Source organism: Argiope bruennichi, chromosome 1 (assembly GCF_947563725.1).
Source record: "Argiope bruennichi chromosome 1, qqArgBrue1.1, whole genome shotgun sequence".
NCBI lineage: Eukaryota > Metazoa > Arthropoda > Arachnida > Araneae > Araneidae > Argiope > Argiope bruennichi.
The window spans coordinates 38,339,431-38,360,399 of record NC_079151.1 but is presented as its reverse complement, the minus strand read 5'-3'; the positions used below and the strand labels follow the sequence as shown (position 1 = coordinate 38,360,399).

At 28.7% G+C, this 20,969-nt stretch overlaps 1 protein-coding gene across 2 annotated transcripts in view; it reads left to right on the top strand.

The window, feature by feature from the left end:
* The window catches only part of LOC129964736 (LIM domain only protein 3-like), a 161,415-nt gene that overhangs the window by 111,706 nt on the left and 28,740 nt on the right, over window positions 1–20,969 (top strand). For both annotated transcript variants that reach the window (XM_056079127.1, XM_056079125.1), the window contains exon 3: window positions 5,622–5,890. In XM_056079127.1, coding sequence (XP_055935102.1) covers window positions 5,634–5,890 — 257 coding nt within the window. In that variant the 5' untranslated portion in view covers window positions 5,622–5,633. The remainder of the gene's footprint in view (window positions 1–5,621; window positions 5,891–20,969) is intronic.

Below are 20,969 nucleotides of genomic sequence, written 5' to 3'. Positions count from 1 at the left end.
ACGATCATTCTTCATAAAATTACTGAAGAGGACATACAAAAGGGGACATATCTCATAACATTAGCAATATGTAACATCACTAATAATATCACTCAAAATATTAAATCTATTCGCTATATACTTGCACTTTTTGTTATTTCGATTGCACTTTTTTCTATGTACATAACACTACATTTTCATAATGGAAAACCATATGCATTTTTTAACCTGTTAACTGGGTATGACGAAATATTTCGACGCAAAACGAATTGAATGTGAGTTAATTACCCGGTTAACAGACTAAACTAAGTTCAAACCACTATGTTCATCATTGTAATGATAGTTCGTTTTTTAATAATTTACATGCGTTAATCAAAAATTCAGGTATTGATTTAAAGAAAGAAAAAGAGAAAATGAGGGTCAGATAAACGAAATTGCATAAATTGAATTGAGTTTTATTTAAAACATTCATGCTCTCGGTATTCCAATAATAAGTTTCTAAGTAATATAATAATACGACTTGAAGATGAAAATTTTTTATTTGTTTTCCTCAAGTTCTAGTTAATTGACTATTCGTGGATTTTCTTTTTATGATTAAAAATATATTGTTAATTAGAACTATCCTAATAAGGAGAAATGACAAAAAAAATAATAATAAAAATAAAAAAGAGAACCTTATGTGAAAGAAATTTAAAACATTATGTGTGAGTTTTATGTTAGTTCTTGAATAACCTTTTAAATCTATAAAATAATTATTAGATTTTAAATGATAATGTTAAACATGTACCATATATATAATTTTTAAACAATAAATATTTACTTATTGGTTATTAATGTATTTTTAAAAGAATCGATGAAAAAATCTAAAATACGAAAGCTATAAATCTTTAACAGTTTTATTCCAATAAAAGAAGCTAAGCATATCGTTATTCATTTCTTCTTATGTATTCGGGGATCAGTGAAAAAGTATATAGTGTTTCCAAGATATCTGAGTTTAAAACAATTTGCCAATTTTAACACTCAATTTAATTAACATAACAGAATGTAATGATCTATCTCTTTGGGTAATGGAAAGAATTGAATTTTAATTTATAAAAAGCATTGGCATCCTGTCGTGAAAAACATTCTTATGTTTATAATCTGGAAGATTTTGATTGAATATATTTCCTCCTCTGTTTTACTCTTTTTACTAATACTCTTTTTCGAATGTTTTGTATAGATATATGTGAAAATAAAATGAGCTATAAATTCTTTCATAGAAAAGCAGATTTTTTATATCCTTATATCAGTATTTTTTCAACATAAAATAATAGAAATATAATTCATCAGTTTTATAGTAAAAATGTAAATAAAATTTTCTCTATAAATTCCATTTAAACTATATCTTTTTTTTAAGAGTATAATTAATATAAACTTTTTTTATTGTGAAATTTTCTAAATATATTTCATAATGCAAGGAAACATGTCCGGATATTTTGAAAGTCAATTTGCTCTAACTACCGCCAATTTACAATTATCTTCAAATCCAAGCATCGAAAACTGTTAATACATAATCACAAATACATACATACATATTTAAAAATCTAATAAAACTAATTAAATTTGCAAACTTCTCGCATCATCTAGTTCGAAAGTGAGAAAAATTATCTGCATGGCACTCTTTGAATAGACATGATTTGATTAACTCATAAACATCTTTCCAAAAAAAAATTATGAGTGAATCACTGAAATCCGTCAGACTTGTCTAACATAAAAAACTCTCCAAGTCCACGGAGTGAATTTTTTTTCCTACTCCTTTTCTAAGCTCCATTTTTCCTCCACTTCTGTCATCATTTTATCTCTTAAAACCGCATCATTTTTTTATTCGAGTTTTTGTCTTCATACATATTTTTTTTTCTCCCCATGACGAGACTGATTCACTGGTACTTGTCAGGATTCACCCTTTTTTATTTTATTTATTTCATTTTTTTTTTTTTTTTTTTTTTTACCCTATGCTTCTTCCAGCATCACTTAAGTGTGCAATGAAGATGATGGCTCTCCAGTTTCTTTCCCTACCCCAAAGGAGGTGGAATAAAAAATGACAAGTGTGGGTAGATAACGAGTTAGAGTACGTCGGATTGTTGAAGAATTTTTATATCATATTTATTTTTTTTAATGCCTAAAGTGCCCGATTACGCGTTGTTACTTTTTTGCGCAGTCTTTTTTGGATAAATTGTTATAATTCGTATTTGAGCTTCTTTATTCACTAGGATACGGAAAAAGAGATTTTCCGAAATACTTTCCCCGCCAAGTGAGGAGTTGACTCTTTTTTAATGCTTTATCGATGATATAAAAAAAAGTGTTGTATGAAATTTTTTTTTCAGTGTTTTTTTTTTTTTTTTTTTTTTTTTTTGCAAAAAACAGATATGTCATTTAAAAATATTTTGACATCTATCGTCTTGAATAAGATTTTTTTATTATTACAGCGAAACTTTAAATTTTATCTTAAAACTCGAACGCTGTTTGATTTTGATTTAAATACTATATATTTCATGTTATATTTTTGTTTGTTTCGTGAAGATACGTTATGGATCGAGATATGACATTTTCAATAAGTATTCAGAAAAAAATTCTGAAATTCTGAGTCATATTTTTTTTCTTCTTTTTAAGGATATGTTTTGCATCGAAATACGACGATTTCAATATATAAATTCGAGGAAACTTTTAATGAGAATGCCGAAAATGGTAAAAGATGCATTTGTACAAGGAAAAAAAATTATAGTCGTGTTTTCTTTTAAAAGTGGAAAACTATTCTTACAGAAAGATTTAATTATGCATATAAAAATGAATGGGCGTGTGTTTGAATTTTAAACAATACAATACATTTTGAGAGAATCGAAAAATTTAGATTATCAATAATTTTATCGAATTAGCTTCTGTAAAGATTAATTGCGTTATTAAAGAAATCCTGTGTCTTTCTAAAGGGAGTGAAATAAGAACAACGATTTTCCGTTTTCCTGCCATATTTTTCACCCATATTATTACATAATAGTTATTTTTACACTATCTTAATATTTTAAAGAACAGATTTCAGTGACATAAATTGCATTTTTATAACTGCTTATATAATTTTAATCAGTTTTTTTAAAAATTGATTTTTACACAATTAATAATAATTTCTATTTTTTTCGCTGACATATTGAGCTTACAATTAACGGAGCTGAGGCTAATAGGTCATAAAATAAATAATATATTTTTACATCAATTATCTTAATGCATATATTATAAATATCATTTTAAAAGTAAATAAATATTTAAAGAACTTAAATGCATAATCATTATAAATTTGTTTCCTACATGATCATTATAAATATCGGTTTTTCCTGATAGATCTAGCTAAATAATGGATTAAACCTTAAAAAACTAACACAAAAAAAATATAATTAATATTCATGCATAGTTTTAAACTATTATTAGATTAAATATCTTTTATATGTATTTATTTCTCCTCTATAAGAACCACTATTATTTATTTATATATTTTTAATCCAAATACTAGTTTAAAATTCTTTGATCAAATCGATGATTAAAGAAGCACACTTGCAAAAATTTGAAAGTAATCGCAAACAAAAATTTTAACAATTTTTGTTAAAAAAAATGATGAAAAAAAAAAGGCAAAGAATTTTACTATCATGTATAACTAGTGTAATAACGCCCTCAAATATTAGTAAGGCTGAAATAAGCAAGATTAAACTTTATAAGAAACATATAAAAAGGGGAAAACCGAATTCTTTTTTTATAGAAACTTAGATTTATTTCAGAAACACAGTATGAAAGAAAAAGCAAAGACAGCGATAAAATATACATATATTTTCTGCTACCATCATTCCTATTTCAAAAAATATAATCTTCTCAGTAATTATTTCCAAAATCAATCTAAAATGAATGCTATTAATTCTGGACTTGTTAAAAGACTTAATTGTTTCAACGTATAAAAATTTAACCACATCTGTAAGTATTTAGAAGCATGGAAAAAATATATCCTAATTTTCATACGTTCTTAAGTCTCATTTGGAAATATTTGTTAAATTCAGGCATATCATTTTCATTGAATTTTGCCTCCAAATCTGCACAACAGTAGATTTCGAATAAAATTCGCTTATATATTGTTAGATAATTATTTTATATCTTTGGGGAAAATAGACAAAGAAACTTTATTTTCCGTGGAATTAAAATCTGCAGACTATAAGTAATGTGAAACGATACGGTGAACTAATACACGATTCTTGTAGTTGATCGTTAGTGGATGCTGTGGATCATTTTTATAATTAAGTATAATTAGGAATCTTAAAAATTAAAGAAAGTTTCATTCGGAATGTTATTACATACTGTTACGTTTAAAGATTTCCATTGTGGGCCACGATTTTGACATTGTTGAGTTACAATTTATTCATCTTAAATTGTGGAATGAATATTGGTTGGCGTAAGAGAGAAACACGAGAAGTCAGTCTCAAAATAACAAAAATAGATAACATAAATTTCTCAAAATAATCTTTTCATTGGTAGTTGATTATTTTGTTGACTTTTAAAAACTTTGATAAAACGCAAAAGGATTTCAAATATTGTCTCGAAATCCATTCTTCCGCGACTGACCTAAAGCCGAACACATATTTGAAACCTATGATTAATATATTTATGAGAAATTAGCTTTATGTCTTTTCGATTTATCATTCGATTAGATTTTTTTTTTCAAATTTTGATAAAATAATTCTAACGTTATGCACGATAGTCTCTAAATAAATATAAAGTGTTCAAATGCATGTTCAGTTTCATTTGTTTATGATGATTTCTAATATAATTGTTCATTGATTGATTAATGATATAATTATTCATTTATTGACTAATATAATGATTGATTTTTCATATTACATCGTCATAATTTTTTTTAATATTTTAAACAATAGAAACTTATTCCGAACTTTGTATTTAAGTGAAATAATCAATCGATGATTTATTTACTGTTGACGACTTATTTTTCTTTCTTTCCATACATCAATGGAATTGTCCATGTAGTAAAGGCCAAGGTAAAAAACTAGTACTTAACTCCTCTTGTCGATTGAATCATTATTTAGATACAACATTTCCGAATAACTCTGAATATTTCAGAATCGAAATTATGTAAATAAAATTAAATAATATAAAGTAACTCAGAGTTAAATTAGAAATGAGAAATAAATACATTAATCTCTGGAGATCAGAGAATAGGAAATAGATTACCAACTCACTCTGTATGTGGGATGCATATCTGTAGGGGAAGGTATTGACATATTGTTCTACGTTACCTTTCCTTCCTACCCCAAATCAAAGCAAGAATGTTAGATTCAGGGCAGATTGAATATATTCTATTAAACTTATATGCTGAAAGTCTCAGCAGAAAATGACACTCATACCAAAGTTTGAATGCCATTTCCAATCATTTTTTATGGCTGGGAATTTGCTGCTAATTTATGCTTATGTTCTTATGGATAGCGAGAACTAGCAGCTTCGGAATTGCCGCGGTGTGGTTTCTAAAAGTTTACGCGCTTTTATTATATTTCAGTAAACATTAAACATTTTATATAAATTACATATTTAATCACTCGTTTCGCATCTTTTGCAAATAGGCACCTAGAGACATGGAAATGAAGGCTGAAGGTTCACGGACTTCCTCTCTTCCCGTGGACGGTGGATCCATCACCAGGCCGCTCACAGAGAGTGCTAACTGCGCGGCCTGCCAGAAACCCATCCGGGAACGGTATTTGCTGAAAGCCCTTGATCAGTTCTGGCACGAAGACTGCCTCAAGTGCGCCTGCTGCGACTGCCGTCTGGGGGAAGTTGGATCCACACTTTTCACTAAAGCCAATCTCATACTCTGCAAAAGAGACTACCTCAGGTATCTTGAATTTACTTTCTGTAATATTGCATTGTGTGTCATGGGGCTTCATAAGCCGTAGTAAGGACTGAACTATAACTTTGGTACTATAATAGAGATTCATTGGACTCGTAACACTGAGACTTCCAAGGCATAGCTATTGGTGAATATCAAACGCCAAAATAATCAATCCGCTGAAATTAATTATGATTTCGTCATTGAAATTTAAAAAAAATATATAACTCAGAATTAATACAATTAATAAAATATACGCTGCTGTATATTTTCCAAATTTTTGAATTGTTTTCGAGCTGAATTTACCGGTAAATTATCTTAAAAGTGATATATAAATATTAAGCGAGCATTTCTTGTGTATAAAAAAATTTATTTCGTGTATCTCAGAAAGGTTCTAACGATTTGGATTAAATTTTATATTTAAATAAGGTTTTGCTTTTCAAATTTATCTATATAGATGTCTTTCCTGAAAAAACATGATTTTATTCAAAAAAATTGTATAACTAATTATTAGAATAAATATATTCAACTTCCGTTTCAAAGTATGGGCAATGTATAGTACAGCATAATGTACAGAATAAATGCGCATGTGTTGCTCGGTTCGAGTCACGCTTTTTGTTTTATTTTTTTACTTATGTATTTATGTTTAATATATTTGCTTTTTAATTTTATCTATATAGGAGTCTTTCCTGAAAAACGCGATTTAAAAAAAAAAAATATTGCTAACTCTTATAGTCTTTTTCTATCTGCTCTCACGCTGACGATGTCATATACCACCATTTCGGACCCGATTTCACCATGGTAAAACTGAATGTAACTTCAAAAAAATAAAAATAATGATAGATAAACTGTAAAATGAATACTGTTATATAGAGATTGTTTCAAATAACATGTTAAACTAAGTGCATTCATGATTTTTTTTTATTTAAATGACCAGTTCAAATGTAGGCAAGATTGAAAAATATTCATATGTAGTCAGTATATGATTTGTATCTAAATATTTTCCCCGATAAAATACGTATTTATAAAAAATGCCAAGCGAAAATAGCGTTTTTGAATCTAAGAAATCTAAAATGAAGGTAAATTTTGAAAGCTATTCACAAATTTAGCGACCATTTTCTAAAGATTCAAAGGCTTCCTAAATAACGCATCTTAAAATCTTATAGATTTCTGAACTCAAATATTTGTATATATACATATTTATAAAAAATGCCGAAAGAAGATAGCGTTCTTGAATCTAAGAAATTTAAAAAGAAGGTAAATTTTGAAAGCTATTCACAAATTTTGCGACCATTTTCTAAAGATTAAAATTTTTTCTAAATAACGCATCTTAAAATCTTATAGATTTCTGAACTCAAATATTTGTATATATACATATTTATAAAAAATGCCGAAAGAAGATAGCGTTCTTGAATCTAAGAAATCTAAAATGAAGGTAAAGTTTGAAAGCTATTCACAAATTTGGCGACCATTTTCTAAAGATTCAAAGGCTTCCTAAATAACGCATCTTAAAATCTTATAGATTTCTGAGTTCAAATATTTGAAATAAAACAGAATGAAGTGGTACAGTGCCTATTTTACCACATCAATATTGCTCCCATTAATTATTCATAAAATACGAACCACTCGAAGCGGAAACACAACTCTAAGACATCTCTAGCAGTTGTTGAATCCGAACCCTCCCCTTCCAACAACTGCAACGAAGCCCACCGCTGTTCGCATGCCAACAGCAACCCACCTCCAATGCAGAATCGCAATTAGAAGAGCAACCGTATTATGATTAAGACACCCTTTTAGAAAACAAGAAGAAACTGAAAATTTCCAGCTCTCGTCGGGGGGCCAGAGGTGGGTACGAGCAGCAGCGAATTCGAGGGGTTGGGAATTAACTAATTAATTAGGGAATTAGTCGAGGATCTTGTTTAAAACGGGGTAATTAAAATCCTAAAGGCATAAAATTGGGAATGAATTACAGCATGACAGCGACGCAAGGAAGTTGGGCATAGAAGAGAACTTTTATGCGATTTTAAACTGAGGCACACTATGCTCTTCTCTTTCTTGCTCACATCTTTCCGGGAGTTGTTTGACTTAGGGAATACGTATTGCCGATTGATTACTTTTAAGGGAGGAATTGAGGGGGATTATATTTAGCGGTGTATGCACACTTATGCATAAGCAGGACGCTTTTTGACATGGACGCTAACCTGGTGATTAATGCGCGAGTAATTAGAATTAATCGCCGATTTTCGAGAGAGGAGATTTTTCGTTTTTGGATGAAGAGAGAGAGAGAGACGAATATGTATGAGTGTGGAGCCTCTGCAGCTTTAGCTGAAATAAATAACTTGACTCTCATCGGATTTCTGTTTTCGCTTTTAAGTCATTTTTGTTGGTAATGAAAGATGATGGCGTCTATCGAACCAGAGAGGAAATCTTTGTAATTTAGGAAATGGATATTGCAGACAGTGAACTATATTTTTTTCTAATATTTATCTTTAGTTGAAATTTAGTTTTTTTTTTAGTGTTAACTACTTGGTTTTGTATTTCTCGTGATTTATTTCGTTCCATCATTAGTTCTGCATCTACTTGTGAGATATATGCAAAACCAAAATAGTTATTAAAGTTTGGATTTTTCACCATCAACATTTTAAGAAGAATGTTGATAGTGAAATGAATGGCCAATGAGTTGAAACTGATGGTCAATGAGAAAAAGGTTGATTATAAACCTTTTTGTATACTTATGGATATATATGTATGATTTATATAATATGCTTATGGATATAATATGTATGATACAAGAAATGGATATGACTCAAAATTGAGAAAAATGAATAAATAAAAAAAAGGTATTTTTACTCGTAACATTCATAATGTTTCGAAAATAGACTTAAACGAATGTTTAATTATATTTGGATATTTTTTCCATTAATTAATTGATAGATCAGCGTTTTGAACTGTATAAAACTGTATCGAACTGGTGAAAATAAAAAAAAAGTTATAAGCAAGTCAGCAATATTGTGATTTATTAAACAGAGCAAATTTTACTTTAAATAACGGTTATTTATCAGCATGTTTTATTTTTGATTGCAAAAATATAATCTGTTGTTAACAAAAATAATTTCTTAACTTTTCATAGGCCGTTTTATTTCTATTGAATTAAAATGGACTTTTATTTGTAAACAAAAAGTAAGCATTGTAATCACCAAAATTATCTCTAGAGACTTTCATGAACCTCGACGCTTTAGAACTCCTCAATCATTAAAAAATCCACCAATTTTTTTCTTTAATTTATTGTATTTTTACTTCCTATTTGGAAGAAGCATTACGGCTATCTTTAACGAACCACCATCGATGGAGATGAAGCCTTGCATCTGCAAACTTCCGTACAACAAATGGAAGATATTTTACGCCAAGGGATTTAATGTGTATTAGCCTTGTTAATATGGTGACTCACAACAATGGAGGATATTTTGTGCCAAGAGATTTGACGAGCACCAGATTTGTTGATATGATGGTTCACAATAATTGAAGATGATTTCCAACGAGGGATCGAACATGTACCCAACATATTGATATGGGGATTCATCAATAGAATTGGGTTCCAAATACTACACTGTCACACCACAATGTCAGTACGACTTCTTTCCATTTTTGGAATTGTATCTTTCCATCCTGAACACTATTAGTCAAAAATAGAACGATCTTGATGAATGAAATTTGCTGTAAAACTTAGAACCTTTAATAGTATACCTGTATTTAATTTTAAACGAAATATATCGATGGGTTGTCAATATGTATCATGTCTGTCCGTTCACTTGTCAAAGGAAAACTAAAAAACAACAACATCGAACTTGTTAAATTAAATATAATATAAGGTTTAATTACTATATAGGTAGGTTTGTATAAAATTTATGACTAACAGTTAAAGGGTTGATTCCCTGTCACTTTTCTTACTCGTTAAAGCAAGTTGAGAATTCTAACTACTTGTAATTGAATTTTAGTATGTGATTTTTTAAATGCAAAATTATAAACATTAAATATTTTACTCTATTGATGATAAGGAAGACGTAAAAAAAATACATATACGAATTACTTGATTATATGAATACTCCTACTAATTAAATGATGGAATAATGTTATTTGGTTTTTATTAGTAGCTATTAAATGAGGCAGTATAATATCCATAATTTCTGATGGCTGTTCGAATTGTGATTTTCTTTTAAAAATATTAAACTAACATTGTAGGACTCCCAATACTTAAAAAAAGAAGGAAAAAGTGATCAAAATTAACTGAATTATGTTTCTACATAAGCTAACAGATCTTGCATTCAAAATAAAAAGAAATCCATATCAAGGGCAGAATTAAATCTCAAATATTTTGAATGGTAACAATTAGAAATTTATAAACGCCATGTAAACTTAACGACAAATATGTTTTTGTTTATAATTAACAAATACCTTTTAAAAATAATACATTTTCTATCATGTTTTATAAATATATATATTTCAAAATATTATGTACAGCCAAAAATTATTCAACTGACACATAACTTAACTTAAAGTTCACTTCCTAACTTTAAAAAAAATTTAAAACTTTTGAATAAAGGGTCCTTCACTTTACGACAAAAACCTCCCCTACCTTTCTATTCTGATTATACACAGATTTCCCAACCTACCCAAAATGTCCTTAAAAGGTCCCACAGTCCCCATCTAATCGCCTTTTTACATCTCTCCATATACCAAAAATGTTTTATGCTTATGCGGCTCTGCACTCACTTTGCGAAAGAGCACTTAACCAATAGCCGGACAACAAACCGATGTGAAACAGCGGCTCTGGTCAGCTAAGATTACGCCACGGAAGAAATGTCCCTTTAAAGAAATGCATTTTATATAGAAATGCATTTTCTGCTATACGTTTATTTATTTCTTCGAAGTCCCCACTGTACGCAGCGCATTTTGCGTTTAAGCAAAAAGCTTTCGTTTTTTTCTTTCCTCCTCCCCTGAAGTTCTTTTTCTTGCGTGGGTCCACCCCTTTAGTTTCCATCTTGTTTTGCTGCCTTGCTTTTTGAGAACCATAAAGTCGTCTCCATTTACAAATCTATATAAATGTAATAACACTCGAAAATATGATGCATTTTGACGGCGGGCTTTTTCTTTTTACCAGGAATTGGTCAACTTTTAGATTATATGTACGTTCTTCGGACCATTACTTTGGATGTAATGTTATAATGTTAACAGAGTTTGGAGGCTTCTCAGGTTTTTGATATTTACCGGATTTGGAGAATTGAATTCGGATTTTTATCTTGCAGTCAAACATAGATTTCCGGAAAATTTTAAAACGAAATGTCTTTTGTTAAAGCATTTCGTCGTAGATGTAGAGCAGCTTCGGATAAGGTTTCATTCAATGTTAAATTTGAAAAAAAAGTTATGATATTGTCTGTAACATAAGCAGTGAAGTATTGCCCATTCAGGACTCAATATTCTTAAAAGGAATAATGATTGTTAATGGTATGTTCCAGGAAAACATGTTTGAAATTTGAAACTCTTTCGTTTTATACTGACCATTTTTGGTACTTATTTCAGATATAAAAATATTTTTTTTTCTTCTTTTTAAACTGAGAATTTTTTTTATTCGTGCAAGGAATATCAAATCAATTTTGCCTCTAATAGTGACTACATTACATATCAGATTACATACATATTTATCTATGTAAAATTTCTTTTATCGTGAAAATATTCATTGAAATAACATAATCAAAGTGAAATACAATTTTATAATAACAATATATATATATATATATATATATATATATATATATATATATATATATATATATATATATATATATATATATATATATATATATATATCGAGGAGCTTCTTATGTAAAAAATTATAATAACTTCTCAGAAATATTTAACGATAAAATAACGCTAAAGGAGTTATAAATATATAAGAAAAATTGGAATGAAATCAGGCAATTTTAACTCTCTCAAAGTTTTCTACAACTTCAGCTATTAACTCGAGTGCAATTACTATTCCTTTTTAATAAGTTAAAGCAGATTTCAGTTTATCAACATAGTTTTGTAAAAAGGAAAACTATATATTCAGAAGAAAGAGAAAAAATTATAGGTCGCTTCTTCTCGTGAATATTGAAAAGCAGCCTCCTTATCACCCCATTCCTCACCTTGAAATCGACTGTCTGTTCGAACGGGAAGAGATTTCCCCATTTATTTACTACTTCTCATCATTGTCCCAACCCCTGCAAATCGGAACTTCCCTATGAAAGTTCCTGCCTCCGGGGCAGCCATGGTGTAACGACCTTAACAACACTGCCTCGGTGATTTTGGAGCAGTTAGTGGTTTGCTGGAACAGAAAGACAACGCCTAAAATAAACGAGGATCCCGCCGAATAGAAAAGTTTCCCGCGCTGGGTGAGGGAAAAGCAGTTACCAAGGAATCGAAATCTTTCCTCTTTTTAAAAGACACAATTAGAATAATTGGCTGTTGGCGCTAGCGGTTTTAATCACCTTTAGGGTATAAAAGAGGCTGGAGACGATGGGGGTGGAGGAAGGTGCAATGTCGTTTGCGTCGGGGTGGTGGAAAAATTTTTATTTTCGTCTCTCCCCGAATGTGCCTACGGTGGTACTGCTTGCTGCTACAGCAAGCAATGCTGCCGTCTTAACGATATGGCGTTAAGTTCTCCACAAATTGTTCCAGCGCTTTTAAATTTTCTTCTGCAGTATCGTCTGCGGAACAATGAATCGTTTGGCCGGAACACTTTTAAATATCGTTTTTAATTTCTGCTGTATCGTTATCGCCGTGTTGGGGTTGGAAACCTTCTTCCTCCACCTTCTGGGCATGGGTTTCTGTCGGCGTCTCACAAAAGCAATTGTGGATTGTTTTTTGGTCTTGTTTATGCGCCAGGATTCTTTGTGTGAGAAAACGAATCCCCATTTCCGAATAAATGGCATCAGAGATTAGAAGTTTTCGGCTTTGGCGGGAATGGCGTTTTAAAACTAAAAAGCAATTGCTCGGGATATCTATCGGAGTGGTTTTAATTGTGATGTAGCGACCCCATAAAAGCGAGATAAAAGTTTATTACAGGGCTCCCGAGGCTCGTTTGGTTAACTTACTGGAAGCGCGCGTTGAAAGGGGTTTTCGGCCGTATGCGAGTGGGGTGGTCGGTTTGTTTACTTTTTACGAAAGTTTGGATTGTTTTGTCTGCTTGCGCGCTTTCGGCAAACTTTCCGGACTAGCGTTTTGTTTCATTTTGCTAGCAGAATATAGTGGAAATTGCTTGTATCTTTATTAAACTTTAGGGGGAAACGACAGAATTATAGAAAAAAAAACTTATTTTCCCTCAATCTTAACTAAAATTTCCCTGCGAAATAAACATTTGTTATTAATTCTAGTTTTAGCCATGCCTTCAAGTATCAACTATTTTATATTATTGTTTTGTTTCTTCATCACTGCAAGCTTCTACATTTTTTAATCTTCATTTAAACAACTTCCACATCTTTAAACTTCATGCACCTTTCATATTTCAATTTTATTATAAATTTATACAAATGTCTTAGTATCCATGAGTGCAATACAGCTTAGACAAAGTTGGCCTTAATGCCAAAACATACAAACAAACTCTTTGAAAATATTGAAAGCGTCTATGCTATCAATGAATTTCTTGGTAATAGCAGATTAAAATTATATACCTAATAAATACTCAAATTAATTTCTTTTAATGTTAAGAACGAGAAAATCTTTAGAATAATTCTTTATTGTTTTAATTCATGTATAAGAAAAGATCAACATTTTATGGAATATTATTTGTTAAAGAATATGACTTAAATAAACATGATTCTAATTATAATGAATTAGCTTTCGCTTATGACGAATTGCTTACGCTTATGACGTAACATGTTTATAAAGATAGAAATATTTGTTGGTAAATAGATGTTCCATTTCAATACAGGTATTAAAAAGTGAGAACAGCCTTGAATTATATTCTTATATTTTATAAAACGGGTTTAGTTACAGTTTCACATCCAAAACTTTTCATTTCATTTGATAATTTAGTAGCTTATCTAGGAATTGTAAATAGATTAGATAATATATAATTTATTAATGGAAGAATTTAGTAGCAAAAGTTTTTATTTGAATTTGTAATTCTCATTCTTTCCAAAAATACTTTTTAAAAGTTTTAGTGAATCTATTAAATTATTCTTAAAAGTTGCGAATATTCGAGAAGACGAAATTAAAGGAGTAATATTTAATATTTTCCTTCAAATTATGCCTTTTCCCCTTCCATACTAAAAAAACATATTAATTCCAAAGTTATTAAATATTTCTTGTTCTTGATTTCTTATTACTTCAATTACTTTTTTATTATTGACATTGATAAAACTTATCTAAATTATTTTCATCAGTTATATGAATAGATTTTACAAATGGTTACCAGATAGAATCCATTGTAATTGTAAACAGTTTTTATTGCTACAAAATTATATATGCTAGACTACAAGATAGATATAGAATACATTTTAATAACTAATGTAAAATAATAAATAAATAATAAAAATATTTTTTAAATTTTAATATAGGTAGTTTCTAATTAATAAAATGCAAATAACATTTTTTGAACCGCAAAAAAGGATTACAGATTCACAAATTAAATAAACAAATAATATTTCGCATGTGCGGAAAGTAATCTTGCGTTAGCATTTTTTTTTTCTCCCCTGATATTTATAATTTTTTCTGCTTTAAACATCTGCATTTGCTTACAAAAAAAAAAATTAAAAAGAAGTAGCATTTTTGCAGTTTGCTACTTCAGAAAAATTACAGAAATATTTAAAATGATGAATGCATAATAATATATTTACTCGTTAGCTTTGAGGAATTTCATGTTATTAAAATTGATAAAGTGCCTTTTTTCCACATCTATTTATAAGTTGCAATATATAAAATTCAGGTAATTTCTATCTCTTTTGGTATTCGAGCCTTTTCATCAGCATATGTCCCCATGTAAGGAAAACTCTTTTACAGACTAAGTAAGCGGGCGGGTTTGTTCAATGACACATTATCGAAAACTGAAGGTCTGTACTTCAATCCTCTTTAAAAAGAATTTATTTTTATGCTGGATTTTAGAGTGCTAATTATATTCACGTTTAATAGAAAATGAAATCGTTTTAATTTAAGTTTTTTCCATTAGAGTGAGGATGAATTGATGTGGTTTTAAATTCCAAAATTTGTATTATATACAAAGAAATGCAAAACAATAAAAAAACATTTAATAAAGCAATAATTAAATACAAATAAAATTACGTTTAAGTTTTTTACAATTTATTAAAAATATCATTGGTTAGTTCCTTTGTATTATTTTTATAAGACATTATAAATCTCTTTAATTGTGAATAATTATAAAATTCAATTTGTTCATTTTATTCAAAAATTATTGATAGAATTGATGAATTGTTTACAATTTGCAGAGTTGTCTCAGCTATTAGTAACAACTATAATCATTGAAGTCTGTTGGTAATAAAGAATTTGAAACCCATAAAATAATAACTGGCTCCCGATTAATTAATTTTACTTAACTGCAATTGTGTTGTAATGTTTTGTTTTAAATATCCCATAATAAGAATCGTTATAAGCCTAAAAAACAAAAATAAAATAAATTAAAAATAATGGCAATTTAGCTTATTCATATGAACCTAATATGAAATTTTTTTAAAAAAACTGATTCTTAAATATTTTTTGTGACTGAACCTTCATATTTTTTCTTAATCGTAAAAGAGTAAGTCTTCATTAAATTGATTTATTCTGCTTAGAATATCCCAATGGAAAAGACTGCAATTTATTAGAGATTAAATTGTATGCGAGTCAGATGTTCAGAATTGAAATAATTGGCCGAATTTGTAATAATAGGAAACTCTCATTATAAACGTTTTCTTTTTATATCAATTAATTCCACCAATTTCGATAAAAAGAAAATTTGAATATTTAAGATATGAATAGTGGTAAAGTATATTATTTTGAAAAACAATTTATATTAATAAATAACATAAATTATTATTGGTATAGAATATGAAGCATAATTATGTTTGGTTAACATAGAACTATAAAGATTTTTCGTAGAAAATTTTCTAATTCTTCAATAGACATATAATTGTATGTTTACATACATATTTTTCTTCAATTTGGGTTCATTACATTCATAGTTGATCTGTAACCGTAGGCAAGTATGAATTAGTATTTAGTATGCATGTAAAAAAAATAATAATGACCTCTAATCAGTCGAAGGTCAATTTATTTCCGGCAAAAGAAAATATATTTTCAAACTTCGATAAACAGCTCCTGTTCTTTAGAATATATTAATAGCTTGCATGTATTTTGATTATTTTTTTTCACTTTAAAAAAGCATTTATTAAGAAAAATTGGTACAATATATATCAATAAAAATAGTTTTCATTGATATATATGATATATAAGATTTTCTCCATCTTTTCTCCCATTTTCGTTTAATAGGTCTGCGTTTGATTGTCTTCAAACTTTTTTTTTTGGTCCTCCAGGCTGTTCTTTGTCATTGATATCGAAATCCCTACTCTTAAATCGTTGAAACCAAAACCGACAATTGGGATATGACGGAGCATCATCATCATCATAAGTTTCTAAAAGTGTCTAATGGGCTCCGGCAGTAAATTTATTAAAATCAAACTAAAAAAAAAGCAATGAATATCGAAAACGTAATTTGGAGCGTTCCATAATTGGGATCTTTATACACTGAATAACTCAATAATATGAAATAAAAAAACTTTAAAAGTTATAACAAAGTAATAGTAAATTGGTAACACCCAAAACCATTGTAGTTTATATAGATATTTCGCATGTTTACCAATAGATGTCGCTGATTAAAATACATTCAAGCACCTAATGGAAGGATGAAATTCCTTAACCTGTTAAAGATTACGCCTGTTATCTGATTGGCATTTCGCATTAGTAAATTAACAAAAGCGTCATTTATCAAGAGTAATATTTAAATACTGTTGATTTAGCTCTACAAGAACGAAAACTATGAATTATAAATTTATAATATCACATTTAGAATTTCAAGCCTTCTTAACCGATTTATTTCAATTCAAACATCACCTCGGCCTTTCAAAAATTCAGAAACTTTATGACACGAATGGGGCGAAACGCAGTATATTCACGGCATCGGACTCTGGGGAATTGCGACCAATTTGCCCCAACCCATTGTCGGAAGTCCGACAAAAGAAAAAAATATATAAAACAATGGAAAATCTAATTCCGATGGGCGTTGTCCAGTCCAGTCCACCCTGAAAAAGAACAGCAACATCCAGAATACGAAAAGGTCGCGGTCTGGGTCTCACCACAAGTGTGGTTCCGGTATCCATCTAAGACGACCCCCCAAGGAGGCCACACGCCCGCCGATTCGATTTCCAAACCGTTTCCTTTCGGAGTGTTCTGCTCCGAATACAAACGCCTCATTTGCAAACAAAGTGCCGATTACGTCGGATTTTTATTTTTGTGGGAGAGGTTACCAGGGTTTTTTGTATGGGAGTGCTGTGGGTCGTTTTGTGGCGGAGTTGAATTGTAGGGAAAAGTACCCGGATGACATCTTGGACTCACACACGGAACAAGGAATCAAATGATTGGGTCAACTAGTTTCCTGGAATTAGACGGCCATTTCTTTGGTGGAAACGTAGACGTGAAATGATTTATTACGCATTAACCGACATTATAATTTTTGTAGAAAGTTTCAATTAGGACTTGTGCTGTTTTTTTTCTGGTGAAATAAAGCAAAGAGTGAAGAATATTAACTCATACTTTGTATGAATTCTAATTATTTCTCAGTTATATATGAGATGTATTTTTAGGAAAAGGAAACAGATGATTAGTTATTTAATTGAGAACTTTATTGTTTTGATGCTAATACATAAAAAACGTAAAAATTTTTATATGTGGTTAAAAATTTATTAACATATCCATGACCAGCATGATAGCTCCAAAAATAGCAGAGATAGAAAGAAGGAAGTGTTGATTATGGAAATGTATTCATATAACTTCAAATGGGGATTATCCGAAATTTTAAGGAGCAAGTATTTTGATTTCGGTGCGTGTAAACACTGAGAAATGCTTGAAACAAACTCTCACACAGATCAAAAGTTAAAGTGAATTCATATAATTAGAAAATAATTCTTTTTTAAAAATGAATGTATATGACATATAAAAGTTTGGCCTGTAAAAGAAAAAAACCCTTGCTTTCATTAATTTCTCCTATGATTACTATGTATTTGTTCAAATAATCAGAACAGGGAATTTGGAATACCACAGAATATTTCATATCTAAAATTGATACAAAAGGCAAAACTGAAAGTAACAAAAAGCAGAAAAATACTTCTTCAAATAATTTAGAAATTTATTGGAGGCAATACAGAAAATAACTCATATATAAATGGAATTTATGAAAAAAAATGGAAATAATGATCCGTTACATGTTAATTGAATACAAATAAAAATATTTTATTTATCTTTCAACAAAAAAAAAGGAAATTCTAGATTTTTTTTCTACTTGTCCTGAAAAAATTAATAAAAATGAAATAGACTATTTATATTTAAATTGAGAAAGTACTAAATACAGATATTTGCATTTGTTTAATATGTTTAAATACCTAATTTTTATGACAAAGAATTACGTACACTAAGATACAAAATATTTTCATTTTTACGTTAAATTATTTAAATTCTATCAATAACTGTCATAATTACCGTTACATAATCTTGCTTTTTTTGTCGTTCAAAAGTGCACAGAAGATAAAATAAAAATTGGCTATAAGAAATAAACCTTCATATAGTTTTAAAATATCGACTATATGATAACTTATTTTCCTTATAATTTTTATATATAATTATTTTGAAACAAAAACTGTACGTGTTATTTTATAGCTAATTTATATGGATGTTGATAGTATCTTAGAAAATCTAATGTTTTTAAAAAATTATACTGGCCCAAATCTAATCACTGAAAATAAAGGGATTAATTCCTTAATGGACTGATTTTCTATTTTTCTGTAAATAGAAATTACTTCTTTGTAGGGCAATTCTAAAATGGTTGAATAATTTCTCACGTAAATACGTTCAAAACAAATATGTTCGGTTCTCTTTTAGTTCATAAATGAGCTTTCTATTAAGCTAAGAAATAACTTCTTTTGTTTTGTCGCTGAAGATTAAAATCCCTAAATTATTTTACCTTAAAAGCCAAATTCTAATTATATAAGGGTTACAAACTGCTTATTCAACTTTTACTTGGATTCGCAATTAAAAGTATTATCTTGAACCTTGAAACATTTTCACTAATCCTTTTATTACTAGGATAGAAATTTATTTGAACTTCAGTAAATAATTTTGTTAAAGAAGGTTAGAATTTTCATTAAATTACGTGAAGCATTTCATCATTATGTGTCTTAAATTATTTCTTGAATCTCATAATTTGAACTTGAAATAATTGATTTTGTTGTAAGAGAATTTTATTTTAGTTTTAGTTTTATTCAATTAGTAAATAAATCTGGAAATTATTATTTTATTATGTTCATTTTAATCGAGAATCAATCATTGACTTTTTTTTTTCTGGTGAGCAAATTTTACAGGTTTTGTATTTCTTCTTTGTCCACTCGAATCTGGAATATTTCAGCCTTATTTGAAATCTGAAATATAAAAAAAATAGCCAAAGAGTTCTTCAGAACGAGAAAAATAATTTCTTGGATTACTTGTTTTATAAATATTTTTTCCTCTAAATACATATTTAACTTATATGCGTAACTTTTAAAATATTCATAATTTATATTCCCTAACAGATATTTATGAAATACATTTTTTTTCTAGAAGCTTATTAATAAAATAACTGATACCCTAAAATGCTCGAATGCATTTATTCATTTTGAAGTACTGGCCAGAAATTTGAATCAGGAGATTATTTCAGAGTGTATTTAAAAATTTTAATGCACTGATAATTTTTTATGATAGCAATTTTATAAAAATTTAGTATACATTTGACGGATGTTGGCATTTTCCAGATGTTTTTATACGTCATTGTGCTTTTATTCTTATATTCATGATGTCCTTTAATATTTTACGATTTCTATCTTCAGCTTTAAGCTCATAAATGATTTGTGTATTTTTTTTAAAATTTCATACTTATATTGTTTGTGATGTGTAAATATTCTTTGTATACTTATTTTATGACTTATTGTTCTTTATTTTGTGTGTTTTCTTTTATTGGTGGTTATTTCATAAGTATCTTTAATTCACATTTTTATTTCGTCTTACCGATCATGACCGGCTTTTTCTGTTGTGCGTATTTTCAAACAAACTGGAAAATATTTTTGAAATTTGAACAACATTAATTTACACAATATTCAACAACAACACATTTTCAACGATATATTTTAGAGCATTAATTTATACAACACTCTAAATAATATTTTTCATGACAATATTTAATCCAAAACATTAATACACATTGATCATTTTAAGGGTTTTGACGACTCATGACAATTGAGCTCAGGAGCGTATATATTTAATATTAGATGTTAAATATAATAAAATTTTTATTTATGATCCTAAACGAGAATTTTATTTCACTTAATTACACTTTTAATCTTTATTTTACTTCTTGAGAGCTTTCTACACAATATTTTAACAAGATACATGATATAAAACTGAAAATATATGTTATCGCTGTACAGAACAGACTATTTAACTTGTAGTTACCATATTTTCTATATATATACTTTAAAGATAGTTATAATTTTTAGTGTAACTACAGCTAAATGCCATATATTTAGCGCTTCAAAACATCGTTATATGCTTTAGTTTCTAATATCAATCTTCAAATTAAAATATATTTTGTCTACATAAAACGCATTTTACATTGCAGTAATACAGCAGATTATTTTCTTTTAAATGAATAAACTTTTTAATGGAAGTACGAATCGAAATAGGCAGCATATTTCTGGTCATTCATGAAGTTTTCAAAACAGAAAACTTCCTTAAAAAAGTAACATAATGTCTAAAC